Source organism: Typopeltis vanoorti, chromosome 15, assembly GCF_054136105.1.
Source record: "Typopeltis vanoorti isolate ZY-2024b chromosome 15, IOZ_Tvanoo_1.0, whole genome shotgun sequence".
In the NCBI taxonomy this organism is placed as follows: domain Eukaryota; kingdom Metazoa; phylum Arthropoda; class Arachnida; order Uropygi; family Thelyphonidae; genus Typopeltis; species Typopeltis vanoorti.
Window position 1 is genome coordinate 20,268,904 of NC_143563.1, and position 14,440 is coordinate 20,283,343.

The window sequence follows — 14,440 nt, forward strand, 5'->3', positions numbered from 1 at the left end:
GGGTCATGCGACCCTGAAACAAGGCTTTTTTGTTCCTGGATCTCCTGTGTGTACCCCTCTTGTGGTGGCGAAGGGTGCCAGTGCCCCCGTACCAGAGGGATTCCGATTAAGGCAGTCGCGGGTCTCGGCAGCAGTATATATCCGCGAAAAAAAGCAAGTCCGGCTGTCCACAGAAGGCCAGTTTCCTGTGAACTTATGATGTAATAAAGAACCATAGTGCAAGGTAAGTAGACTTTGTTTGTGTTTCACTGAATATGAATGAAAGATTTGTGCCACGTTAATATGTTATAAAAGGGAACATTAATGATATAGGATAAGGTTGTATTACTATCGCTTTAGAAGGATATTGAATTTATTCTTATTGTCTGTCGATGTGTTAAAGTTCGCTTTCATATTGAACGAAATTAAGGATATGTTTAGAGTGAAGAATTGACAAATTATAAAGAGATTGCGAAAGATATGAATGTTATCTTCAGTAGTCTGACAGAGCTATGGAGTTTTGGAATAACTGTGAAAATAATGCATTAGAGAGTGTTAATATAGTTCTTACTTTAGATAGCTGCTACATCATATGTTATAAGTATAATAGTAGTGTATGAATGTTTTATGCTTTGTATGGATCTCCCTTAAGATGGGATTTGAATTAATGTTATTAAGTGTATCTACTTTTGAGAATTAATAAACCTTGCTTTTGATTCTACCAAAGACTTTCTGTGATTTTTAGAATCCGATGCACCTCTTATAAAATATTAATGCGAACCTATGCGGGATATTAGAAAAGGGTATCTTTTGGCCACGTCTGCAGAGTTGATAGGTATCATTAAGTACTGTCCTGAGATTACCTCTTGGTTGTTAATATTAATAATCTAATAGCGCTAAGTGGCGCAGCAAAACAAATACATTTCTTGGCATTTTACGAGGGGTAAATCTTGGATACTCTGGTACTGCCTCGATCTTGAGGAAATTCCGTTGGCCCTCACAGGTACCACGTGTTACCCGATAGAGTATATTATGGAGATATAGCACAAAGGTTGAAAATAGTTGTAAAATGTAAGAAAGCAACACAACAGGTATTTTGCAGATCTTACTGAGAACCACTACAGGGATGGGATCATGGCGCTGGAGCATCGCTGGAATAAATGTATTAGTATTAAGAGAGACTATGTTGAAAAATAACCATAATTTTGAAATTATAAATTCGAAATTTTTTCATTGTTAGTCTGAGAACGTTTCAGATCACCCTCGTAAGCATACAATCGCGAAAGCTCTAGCAGAAAACGGGACAACTGTAGATCGTTAACACTGCTTCCCTTTGTAAATATGGGCAAAAGAGTTAAGGGGACTCTCGATCGATGTGGGATTTATAATCGATAAAGAAAGTTGTATTATCATAAGCTCTAACGTCGATTTCGAAGCTTCTAATTAAGTTTCAAATATTTGGCTATGAAATAATTAATTCTCAATATGACTGCATTTATTGCTTACGTTTGCTAAAGCCTTCTGAGCTCTTTAATAGCAACGTACATTGCTGTGGAATTTCGACAAAATAAGAAGGCCATTTTTGTGACAAGGAAATTCGCTAGTTTCGAAATTTAAAATAAAATACAAAAAAATAAAAACGAAATAATAATAATAAATAAATAAGAGTATAATAATAACAATTAAGCTGAAATAAATTAGAAAATTTTTAAATTTTTGAAGGAAAAAACTGAAGATGAATTCTACTTCATAGTCAGTATTAAATGATTTTGTTACGTGAGTACTATCATTAAATATTATTACTTTCAAAATTTAGAAACATTATGATTTGAATCTTATTTAAATAACATTAATTATGAAAATATAATATTAATTCGATTTTCCGTTAAAAATTCTAAATTTTTTGATTATTTAGGAAGTTAATTTTAAAACAACTAAAACACCTTTTCATATTATATATATATAACAATCGACCGTGAGATGCGGTTATTGATTCATTCAATCCAATACCCTTGGTGGGTAATGAATGGCAATGCTGTAGCCAATGAAGTTCTAACTGAGGCTCGGCTAATGCTGTTACCCTCCTGCCATGATCAGAGCTTTAATTGCTCAATAACACCTTATCCCTACACTGTCCTCTACAGATAACGGGGAATATGAAAAGCATTCTTGCTTCGCCCCTTTAAGCCAGTCCTTATAAGGACTATATATATATATATATATTTTTTTTTTTTTTAAGTTCTAAATTCGTTTGAATCTTGGGAAAGGAAGTTCTTTCCAAATCATTATAAATAAACTAACCTGGCTTATTTTCTTCGATTAAGGAAATTCTTTCTGTTATAGTGCGATTAAAACAAGAAAAACAAAATTTCCTTGTTTTACATTCTAGTATTTTCTCAATATCCTATTTCAGAGGTCATGGTGTCAAGGAAAGTGGCATTCTTGGAATAATTAAATCACTTTGTATTACTCTTTTCTTTTCATTTCCTTGTACCTGCTATTTAGATATTGCAATCTTCGCTTTACTCAAAGATAAGTCATCGAACATGATAACGTATCTTTATTATTATTTTTTTTTCAGATTTCAGTTTTTATCTTTGTTACTTCATGTTTTTCGTGTTTCGATCAGTGGTTGAATAGAATTACGAAACCGTGTCTTATGATAAGGGAAAACCCCAGACGAGTTGGGCGTAAACCAACAGTAGAGATCAGGGGATAGGTCGATGAGAAATCGCCACTATCCAATAAGATTGTTTCCTTTCCTTGCTCTAGGTCCTGTAAATAACAATTTATAATAAGCGCGAGCAGTATACACGAAGTTTGAGTCTTCCATAGCTACAATAAACAGCCATATTACTTCAGTGTTAGTGATTTACAAATTTAAAAGGTGAGTATTATTTATTTTTTGGAATTTAATATATCCAATAATGTTTGAAATATCAAAAGGTATTTTAAAGCGTATTTTGATTATAATGCACTCAAATGAAGAATAAAATAAAATAAAATAAAATATTACAAAATAAATTCGGTGTTTTTGTGGTAATATGAGATGTTACAGTGAATTGAGTAGTAAAAAATCCTGAAGACTGACATGTTTGAAAGAGTAATGGGTGTTACTTATCCAAATCTAAATTTTCGCAAACATCTTATAACTATAATTAAGAATAAAAGAAATATTTAAAATATAATACCTCATCAAAAATCTTTTCTATAAACTTCTATATAAATTTTATTTTAATTTATTTATGATACATTAATACACCTTTTATTTTAAAATATTCCAAATTATAAATAAATTTTCTGACGTGCAGTGTTTAAAAACAAAACTTAATCACACGTCTGTACTCGCTGATAAACAACCACTAGTCGCCCTATTAAACACTCTACATGCATTTCATTCTCAATGCATGTAGAGTGTTTAATAGGGCGACGAGTGGTTGTTTATCAGCGCTCCTTGTATTATTACAGCAGTGATTAAGTTTTGTTTTTAATGAATAGTTCAGAGTTTCTTTCAACATTAAAATTAAAATAGTGATTGTTTGATGTTCTCCTATAGCGTCAACAGCGTGCTCGATCATCAGAGCAGGTAAGACTTTTATTTTTATCTTCAAAAACATTTTCCAGGCACTCTCCTGTTCCCCGCCCTGTGCAGCACTCGGTGGTTGAAGGGACAAGGTGGGTCCTTCCCCCACTTCAAGTCTAGATTTAATTATGGATTCACCATATGATGATCTCTCCTTCAAAGAACTTTTAGCTATCTTTCGGCAAATTGGTAACATCTTACACACAAAATGGCCAGGAAAGATAGAAGTTCATCAGATTATGGAGGTCGAGACAGAAGACCCTCAAACCTCCGAACTTTCTCCTCGCCTTACACATGACGGCGTCAATTCCTCCGCTACAGTAACTGACATAGACTCTAATGATTACCAGGAAGTCAGCAGAAAGAAGAGAAAGAAAGAGTCTCTTGCTGCAGAACCTGAATTTGCCTCTCAAATGGACACATCAGCACAATCTAGTGCAAAAACAGAGACAAACATACCGACACAGCCCAAAGAGAGGATCCCACCAGTAGTCTTGCGATCTAAGGAAAAATGGTCGTTGCTTGCAGAGATGATGAAGAAAAATAACATCAAGTTCTCATCAGCCAAAAACACAGATGATGGAGTCCGCATACAGCCTGAAGGAACAACGGTCTACCGCCAGCTCACCAGACTTATGGACGATCATAAATTTCCATACCATACTTACCAACTTAAAAGTGAAAAGAACCTCAAGGTAGTGATCAGAGGGTTGGTAGAAAACATAACATCAGAAGAAATAGCTACTGACCTTAGATTACAAGGCTTGGAGCCGATCAAGATTTCTCGAATGTATCGAGCAGACAAGCGCCCCATGCCTCTGGTCTTAGTAGAGATCAGTAAAGATCAGAGAGAAATTTATGATCTTAGAATAGTCTGCAACTTGGTCATCAAGACCGAGCCACTGAGAAGAAAGGCATCGGCTGGTCAATGCCATCGCTGCCAAAAATTTGGGCATGCGCAAATGTTATGCAGAGCAGACTACAAGTGTGTGAATTGCGGTGGCAACGATCCCTCGCACACTTGCATCAAGCCAAAGACCACACCTGCTAAATGTGCGAACTGCAGCGGCTCACATCCTGCCAATTACAAGGGTTGTTCTCTCCACCCATCCAACCTTCAAAAGCCCAGACAAGAGTTAATCCAGCCCACTCAGAAAAATATTGTGAGATCTGTGCCTGAAATCAAAGCGCAAAAAGTTACACCAGATAAATCTTATGCTTCCGTGGTTTCCTCGAGTAACACTGAGGTACTCCCTGCAACTAGTAGTCAAAATTCTTCAGCAATTCTCGCTGCCTCACTAGGGGAGATGCTAATGGCTTTCAGCAAAACAAATCCCAGCCAGGCCGACACCAACAAATTCCTTAGGAATACTCAAGTCATCTTCTCCATGATTACTGACTAATCCGGCTTCAACATCAAATTCCATGCAGATAATATTCTGGAATGCAAACGGTCTCAACAGCAAAATTTTGGAATTACAGGAACTTACAGATCAATTGCAAATTGATATTCTCCTCATCAATGAGACCTACGTCCCTGCGATAATCCCAAACTCAGAAACTACTCGTTACTTAGAGGACAGACTTAATGCCAGAGGTGGAGGCACTGCCATCTTTGTTAGAAGAAACATTCGCTATAATGAGATTAAGAAGATTAATACATCTAACCTCGAGGAGACAGGCATAGAAATTCATACCAACAATGCAGGCAGCTTAAAAATTTACTCTGTATACAACCCGCCTGGCAAACCTCTACTCCCCTACTAGATACAAATGAAGCAATAATTGTAGCAGGAGATCTTAATTCCAAGCATCCTTTATGGAACAGCAAGAGTTTTAACAACAACGGAATGATCCTCTACAATTTTGCCTTGAAGAGAAACATCGTTATTGCAGGCCCGATTGAGCCAACACATTACGGAGCGATCAGCAGACCTGATGTTTTGGATATTGCTATTTTTAACAATATTTCTCATCAATTCTGACTTCAAGTGGTTGACGAGCTAAGCTCAGATCACAATCCAGTACTCTTAAGTTTAGGGGAGGAGCCTGAGCGCATTCCCAGCCAATCCCACACTAACTTTGCAAAATTCAAGACTAAAATGAATACTATCATAGACTCAATACCTACTATCTCCACCAGTGAAGAAATGGACGTGGCAGTCAACAATCTTGAATGTAAAATACATGCTGGCTTATCCGCAGCTTGCTCTATTTCCACCCCAGCTCAAGTTAACTTACTTCCTGCAGAAATCCTTGCTCTGATCAGGAACAAAAATAGGCTCAGATGCCGCTATCACAACACGCTATCTCCGCAAGACCGTCGAGAACTAAATAGAGCGTCCAACCTAGTCCGTTACGCTTTAAAAGATCACAGAAACCAGCAATGGGAAAGAAAACTCTGTTCTCTCAAAACCGAAGATAATTCTCTGTGGAAGTTGACTAAAGCTCTCCGTACAGATCGCTCTAACATCCAGCCCATTCACGGAGAAAGAGGTCTTGTTTACAGAGATAACGAAAAAGCAGAAGCTTTCGTTGAGGCTCTCCAACTTCAGTGTCGTCCTAATTATGCACAAGTGGATCTAGTCTTCATAAAAAAATACATCGTAGGGTATGCTCTGTGCTTTGGCAACCTTGTAGCTGTGAAAATATCTGTCCCACCTCACCTAAACAGGTCTATTCAATCATTAAGAAGCTTAAAAACAAAAAAGCCCCTGGTCCAGATGAAATTACCAACAAAACAATTAAAGCCCTCCCACACAAAGCTGTCATGCATTTAGTAGCCATTATTAATGCAATTCTGAGAATTAATTATTTCCCCTCAAGATGGAAACAAGCCAATATATTTCTTATTCTCAAGCCTGGTAAGGCACCTCAGATGCCACAGAGCTATAGACCTATCAGTCTTCTATCATTCCTAGGAAAAATTGCAGAAAGAGTCATTCTCAACCGACTTAATGAGGAGGTGAATAAAAATAACATAATTCCGAAAGAACAATTTGGTTTCCATACTGGACATAGCACCACACAGCAAATTCACAGACTGATTGAGTTCATCACTACAGGCTTTAACTGGAAACAGCACACAGGAGCCATCTTTCTAGATGTTGCAAAAGCTTTCGATAAGGTGAGGCACAAAGGTCTCATCTATAAATTAATTGCAGCCAACATCCCTCTTTATCTTACCAAAATTATAAACTCCTTTCTACAGGACCGTAAAATTCAGGTCAAGTGGCGTGGAATTAGATCCTCACTGAAAAAAATCACTGCTGGTGTCCCTCAAGGCTCGCTGCTCTCACCGCTGCTTTTTAACATCTTTGTTTCTGATGTTCCTAGCACATCACTAACCACTATAGCTAGTTATGCGGATGATATGGCAATTCTTAGCAGATCTCTCAGGCCTAATGTAGCTACTCAAAGATTACAAACTGCAGCAACAAATTTAGAGGACTGGTTCATAAAATGGAGAATATCTGTAAATGCCGATAAAAGCACTGCCATTCTATTCACAAGAAGACAAGCATCTCACTTTGGAGAAGTTAAACTTTTTAACACAGCCATTCCATGGAGATCTAGCACCAAATATCTAGGCATTCAGCTTCATAACCATTTAAACTTTAACTCCCACAAAGTTTATGCATGCAAAAAAGCAAACTCTGCAATTGTACAACTCTATTCTCTCTTCAATAGAAGAAGTTAAGTCAGCACTGAAAACAAACTACGGATCTAAAAAACAACTATCAGACCATCGTTAACTTACGGATCGCCAGCCTGGGGTCACACTTCCCCCACTAACATCAAAAAGCTACAAGTCATTCAAAACAAGTGCCTCCGTATGATCTTCAACGCTCCGTGGTTTGTCAGAAATGCTCTCTTACATCGCGATGCCGATATTCCAGATATTCCCACTTTCCTCCATAACAGTGCTGCTGCTTATTTTGCCAAAGCAGCTGTTCATCCAAATCAACTCATTCAAGTGTCATCCAATTATGACGAACACGATAGGTGGAAACATAAGCGCCCGAAAGCTGCTTTGCTTATCGATTCTGGTGCCTTCGTACAACCCTAAATAGGGTGAGGCAGGTGCTCGCTAACATTTAATACACGACTATTTCATACCGATTAAGGGATCGAAGTCCATGGGACTGTTATCCATCAAGCCATATCAGGTTATCAGTGTTTAATAGATTAGAAGGGATCAATCGACGATGAGATGCGGTGATTGATTCATTAATGCCCTTGGAGGTAATGGATGGCAATGCAAGGCTGTACCAATGAAGTTTAACTGAGGTTCGGCTGTTGCTGTTACCCCCTTGGGCGATGAGTTTTTGAGTTCGCTCTCTTAAGGTTTTTGCCTTAAGGGAGCACTTTGAGTCTCCGGGGAAGGTGTTCTCCGGCACGGCCCGCTGAGGGGCTTTGTCGGTGAATTATTTTCCTCGGAATTTGAGCGGTTCTGCTCGGTGGTGGGGGAGCCCGTCACTGAGTGGAACCAACGCTGAGATATGGACGGTCTTTCGCCCACTATGGAGTGGCCTAGAGATCGTCCGATTTTTTGAGATTTCACCTTTACTTAAATAGTCGGTGATTGATTCATTCAATCACCCGTGGAGGGTAATAATGGATGGCAATGCTGTAGCCAATGAAGTTCTAACTGAGGCTCGGCTATTGCTGTTACCCTCGTGCTATGATCAGAGCTTTAATAGCTCAATAACACCTTATCCGTACACTGTCCTCTACAGATAACGGGGAATATGAAAAGCATTCTTGCTTCGCCCTTGAAGCCAGTCCTTATTATAAGGACTATAAGTGTTTGAATTGTTTTTACTGTTAGCGGATACTGAAGCACGATTTTTCTCGCAGATTGTGGAAATGAAATATATTCAAATTTAAATTCAAATTGCTTTCCCATTTCACAGGTTACCTTATTTAAATTTAAATTGTTTTCTCATTTCACAGGTTACCTTAAAGAACATAAACTGTTCTTGGGAGGTGTGGAATCCCAGATAACTGGTGGTGGTTATAATTACCTGAGAAATAGTCCGTTATAGAATATGGATATTTTAATAGATGAAAAGTACACCTGCTTGGTTCGAATCTAAGAACAGTGCAATAATGTAATGCAAAATGTAACTTACCTTATAAGAACTAGTATCTAATGCCTTACAGTGTTGATAATTTATATGCGAATGACTTGTATTTAGTATAAAGAATCAAAATAACTTTTTTTTCTTTAAAAGCATCTGCAAAAGAAAGTAAGAAACCTAAGTACGTTGCACACGCATAATGAATGCTTATTTTATCTTATGTAGTAAGATAAAAAAAAATCCGGATTGCTTGGCAGAAAAACTGACAGAGCAATGGAGGATCCCCCATTGCTCTGTCGGTTTTGAGAGAATGCCCTTTGGTGGAATGCTATGTAGGATGCAAAGAATCTCTATCAGGTCTTGAAAGACCTAATAAAGGTTGTCTGATGAGGAAGTATAGGTTTTCCATCCCGCATACAGGCAAACCAACCAAGAGAACATACACCGTTTATACACAAAGTATACTTATATGTATAGGGTTAATTGTATATGTGTATATATATATATGTATATATATATATATATATATTTTTTTTTTTTTTTTTTTTTTTTAAAGAATTGAACGACTAGAACCGAGATTTAAGTAAAATAAAAACACGACTAGTTTCGGCTTGTAACAGCCTTCATCAGGCGACATTATAAAAGAAAGAAAAAAGAAAAAAACACCGAACCACTAAAGCTTAAATAAACTATGAACATCATAAAGTCTCCACACATATTTAACATTAAATTGTTGTGGTTGTATTTAAAGCTGTTCTTTCGTTTGTTGGGAAAGTGCGTGCTAGTAGCATCTCGTGAACGCCAGTACATGATTACAGCTGAATGACTATCTGGGAGGTTGTAGCTCAAGTTATTATTTAGATGAACAGGATTGAAGATGATTTCTCTCTATTTCGTCACTGCAACGGAAGATGTTTGTAGATTTTTCCCAGCAGACTTTGTGACTTTGGTTATCATCATTAGGATTAGCCGAGAAGAGGATATGACTTGATAATGCTCGCTGTCTCTTGTAAGTAATGTCTCTCATGTGTTCTTCCATATGCATTTCGACAGATTTGTCTGTCTGCCCGAAATAAGAAATATCACAATCACAGAATATTTTATATACACCAGGGTATTTGAGTTGATAATGACAAGGTTTTGGGTGATTTATTAAGAAACGAATCTTTGGAAATGGAATGAACAAGGTTCTGATGTTGTATTTTCTTAGAACTTTTGCTAATTGAAGTGAAACTATACTTATGTAAGGAACAGATATATTGCCTTTGAATCTATTGGTTTCTTCTGAACGATGTCTAGGAGGATTAAGAATGAAAAGGAAAAAGGTTTATTAGTATCACACGACTAGTTTCGGATTTGTACAGCCTTCTTCGGGTGTTTTTATACAAAAAGAAACATTAAACATTTAAGATAAAAACTGTGAATAGCACAGGGAAGTCACTATACATATTTAACGTGAAAACGCTGTAGTTAACGTATTCAAATTATTAAGGAATCCCTTCGTTGGCCACATTGTTGGATGAGTGCGTGCGTATGGCATCTCGTGAGCGCCAGTATTTGATCACAGCAGAATGACAGTCTGGGAGGTTATAGCTTAAATTATTATTTAAATGTACAGGACTGAGAATGATTTCTTTAGATTCTACAAATTTTTCTCTCCAATTCGTCATGGCAACGGAAAATGTTGTTAGATTCATCCCAAAGGATTGTATGACTATGGTTTTCGTCATTAGAATCGGTCGAAAAAAGGATATGGCTGGATAAAGCACGGGCACGTGTTCTGTTGTAAGCAATGTCCCTCCTGTGCTCCTCCATACTCTATTGAGTTGCATCATTTCTGTCTTATCAATAATGGATATCTCACATATGCTAGTATTTTGTTGTAGAACAACTTCTTTTAATACACAGAAGTATTCATTTTTATTCAGCAATAGATAATTTTTTTCTACATATCATGTGTCCGAAGACTAGAATAAAATATCCCTATACCGTTAAAAACTTTCCAACCTCAACAGATGCTGTACCGCATAAGCCAAAAAACAAGTAGCTTTGTTCATCACTCGAACAAATGGAAAACACTCCTCTCTGGCAGACTATGCTGCATGCATGCATCAGACACGACCCCAAACACAACCGGTGCTGTTGTCTCAGCGCTCACCCTACCTCACCTTTTGGGCGGTTTAAAACCACTGGAACACTAAGAATATGACCCGCTGCGCCATTTATATGTCTGTTCAAAGGGCTCAATGGTGCATGTATTTGTGACCGCACATCCGGTCTATTAACGCGAATGTGATGCAAAGTTTACACTTTGAAAAGTGTCCTCTTCATGAAGCGTTGGTGTATTGTGTTTCATTATCGATGTAATTGCTATTACGTGGATGTGCACCCACACCCGGAATATTCGCCCCTAATATTAGGAAAGAACTTGACATTGTCAGCATCCAAGAATGCGTTAGCAGAGCTAATCTCAGGTGGTATGGTCACTTAAACAGAATGGGCGAGGAAAGATTAGCAAAGCAAGTGTTTTCTGCCAGGTTGGCAGCAAAACGACCAAGATATAGGTGGATTGATACGGTACAAAGTGCCTTAGACGATAGAAATATAAGATCTGATAATGTTGGAGTCATGACAAGTAATAGACAGATTTGGAGGAAAATTGTAGATAGGAAGTTAGTAATGATGTAAATTTTTCATGTAGAACTATCATATCCTGTACATCCCTTGAGGGTACACGAGTTTTCTCTCTAGTTCATCATTGCAACGGAAGATGTTAGTAACTCGTGTACCCTCAATGGTACACGAGTTACTAACATTTGTACATGGCAGGAATTTGATGAGGATGATGTGTGTATTACATACGTAGCCTGTTTCTTTCCAGCCAACCAGACTGCACTGTTGGCAGAAACGGGCCAGTTGTAACGTTATTGTATGAGGATTGTTCTTATGGAGATCCCTGGGTTCTACGCTCCCATTAAGCACATCTTGATGGCTAATTCCTACCTGAGGATTGTTTTCGACCAGGATTATTTCAGACCAAATGAACAACATATATTGTTCTATATGTTGATAATATAGCCGGACGAATCGAAATTCATCTAGCCAAACAATTATCCTTGACACAAGACTCGCATTATGCCAGCGTCGTTAGAATTGCATACGAGTATACAACCATTCTGTGTGTGCTCCCCTATCGTCTAATTCTCTTGATTTGAATTTCATTGTGTAACCAGGTGGAATGCCACTCCTGCCGGTGGACATCAGGGCTTGACATTTGTATCCATCTAGACACGGTTGACACTTGTATCCATCTTGTGACCAATGTCAAGATGGATAAAAGTGGTTATTTTGGTAATAGGAAGACCAATACTCGAGTAGACACATTGTTATATGTTTCGGATCATGAACGAGTACAACACACACACACACACACACACACACACACACACACACACACACACACACACACACACACACACACACACACACACACACACACACACACACACACACACACACACACACACACACACACACACACACACACACACACACACACACACACACACACACACACACACACACACACACACGAGATTTCTTTTATATTAAGAACGGACAATGTCCTTTTTCTTAATTTTAAAGCTACGTACACTTTGTTTAAGTTAAAGTTTGAATTGTTGAATGTATATTCTGTTCATTAGTTTTTCTTCATTGAAATATATGTTCCTGCAATAAATACCATTTACACAAGTATTACATTTTGTTTATTTTTCATTTCAGAGTTGCCATGGGTTGTCAATCTCAACTGTTTCTACTTCTGTTGGTGTCACTTCAGATCGTATTATGTCTGTCTGCTCCTGATGATGACACTACAAAAATCGCTGACGCAACAAATTCTTTCGCTTTGAAACTGTACAAAAAACTTACAGACAGTGCGTCAAACATAATATTTTCTCCTTTCAGTGTATCTGTTGCTTTAGCCATGTTATACTCTGGAGCTCAGGGAGAAGCTGAAGAGGAAATGAAAGACGTTCTCGGATACAACCAATATGGACTCTCGAACCAGGATCTAAAGCAAGCTTACAACCAACTGCTCACGCTACTAGCAAATTCCCCCAGCGAATATCAATTAGATATCGCCAACGCAGCTTTCTTCTTAGAAGGGATGGATGTTACTGAGGAATATTCTTCAGGTTTAAAAGATGTATACAGAGCTGAAGTCGGTTTCAAAGACTTCGCTGGCAAACCTGTGGAGTCCATGAATGAAATCAATGCTTGGGTTCAAGAAAAGACCAAAAACAAGATTGACTCCATACTCTCGGAACCAGATCCTTCCATACTGTTTGCCATTTTGAATGCGGTGTACTTCAAAGGCACGTGGCAATTACAGTTCGACGAAGAAAAAACTTCGCCCAAATTGTTCCACAATAATGGCATCCAATCCACAAATAAAGTTCCCACAATGCATCACTACAACACTCACTTCCGTTACGCAGAAGATGACACTGTGAAAGTGTTGGAGTTGCCATACAAGGGTAATGATATCAGCATGTTGATCGTATTGCCGCATGAAATCGATGGTTTGTCTTCCGCAGAAGCAAAACTCACACCAGAATACTTGAGTCATCTTCGTTCACGTTTGTCCAATGTCAGTTTGGCCATTGTGGCAATCCCGAAATTCAGTTTGGAATATTTCAAAAGTTTGAAACCTGTCCTGAACGAAATGGGGATGAAGAATGTGTTTGGAGCTGCTGATTGGTCCCGGATATCCAAGGAGAAAGGATTTGTAATTGATAAAGTACTTCACAAAGCTCTCATCGAAGTCAATGAAGAAGGTACTGAAGCCGCGGCTGTTACCATAATTACGAGCACACGAATTGGTAGTTTACTTTCATTCAATGCCGATCACCCTTTCTTGTTTTTCATTATGGATAACCGTAACGGGATGATCTTGTTTGCAGGACGTGTGAAAGAACTGCCACCCAAATAATTCTATTTTTATGATGTAACAGAGAAGGAATATTTTTATGATGTAATAGAGAATAAATAAAAGGAGAAAAAACGAAATATTTGGTTTCTGTGTTATTGATATTCATTATGAAATATTCTGAACAGAAATTGTGTGTAAACACATTTTCTTGCTGTTGCAAAAACAAATTTCTCTTCTGAATTCTGTTATCAATTTACCATATAGACCTACAAATTAATTCTTATAGTCCTCATATACAAGGATACAAGGACTGGCTTAAAGGGGCGAAGCAAGAATGCTTTTCATCTTCCCCGTTATCTGTATCTGTAGAGAAGAATGCAAAGTTATTGAGATATCTATCTATCTATCTATCTATCCAATTAATCACAATTGGATTACTTTAATTTTTATATTAATAAAATAAAATGGTGTATAGATAATATTTCAAAAAAGAAACATTCTTTCTAATAATAATTTATTGTCTCCATTTGAATATAATATTTTTTAATGTACATATTTTTATAAATATATTAACTTATTTTCTTTGTTTTATTGCAATATTCCCCAACTAGAAGGGTATAATACTTACGGCGAATTTTCATTCCATGGAAAAAGTTGCTCCTAATATTAAGGATCTATGTTTTAAGCTACACCATTTCTAACTCTCTTAACTGATTAGAATTGTTCACTCCTGAGAATGTGATTTAATTCTGGGAGAAGAGAATGTTAAAGATCTTGTGGGTGTTCACACCATCTTTCACCAGATACAACAAACACAAGTTAGTGCTACTTACTTTCTCGTACGGCGCATGCGTACATAGA

General features: G+C 37.5%; 1 protein-coding gene across 1 annotated transcript; it reads left to right on the forward strand.

Annotated features, from left to right (window-relative positions):
- Nucleotides 1–2,741: 2,741 nt before the first annotated feature.
- LOC150098460 (iripin-3-like) lies at nt 2,742–13,716 on the forward strand. Its single transcript, XM_090405161.1, has 2 exons — nt 2,742–2,866; nt 12,430–13,716. The coding sequence occupies exon 2, from the start codon at nt 12,437–12,439 to the stop codon at nt 13,637–13,639; it is 1,203 nt and encodes a 400-aa protein (XP_090261287.1). The 5' UTR covers nt 2,742–2,866; nt 12,430–12,436; the 3' UTR covers nt 13,640–13,716.
- The last annotated feature ends 724 nt before the right edge of the window (nt 13,717–14,440 follow it).

Coding starts and splice junctions, on each gene's coding strand:
- LOC150098460 (XM_090405161.1), top strand. CDS start 12,437: ATGGGTTGTCAATCTCAACTGTTTCTACTTCTGTTGGTGTCACTTCAG.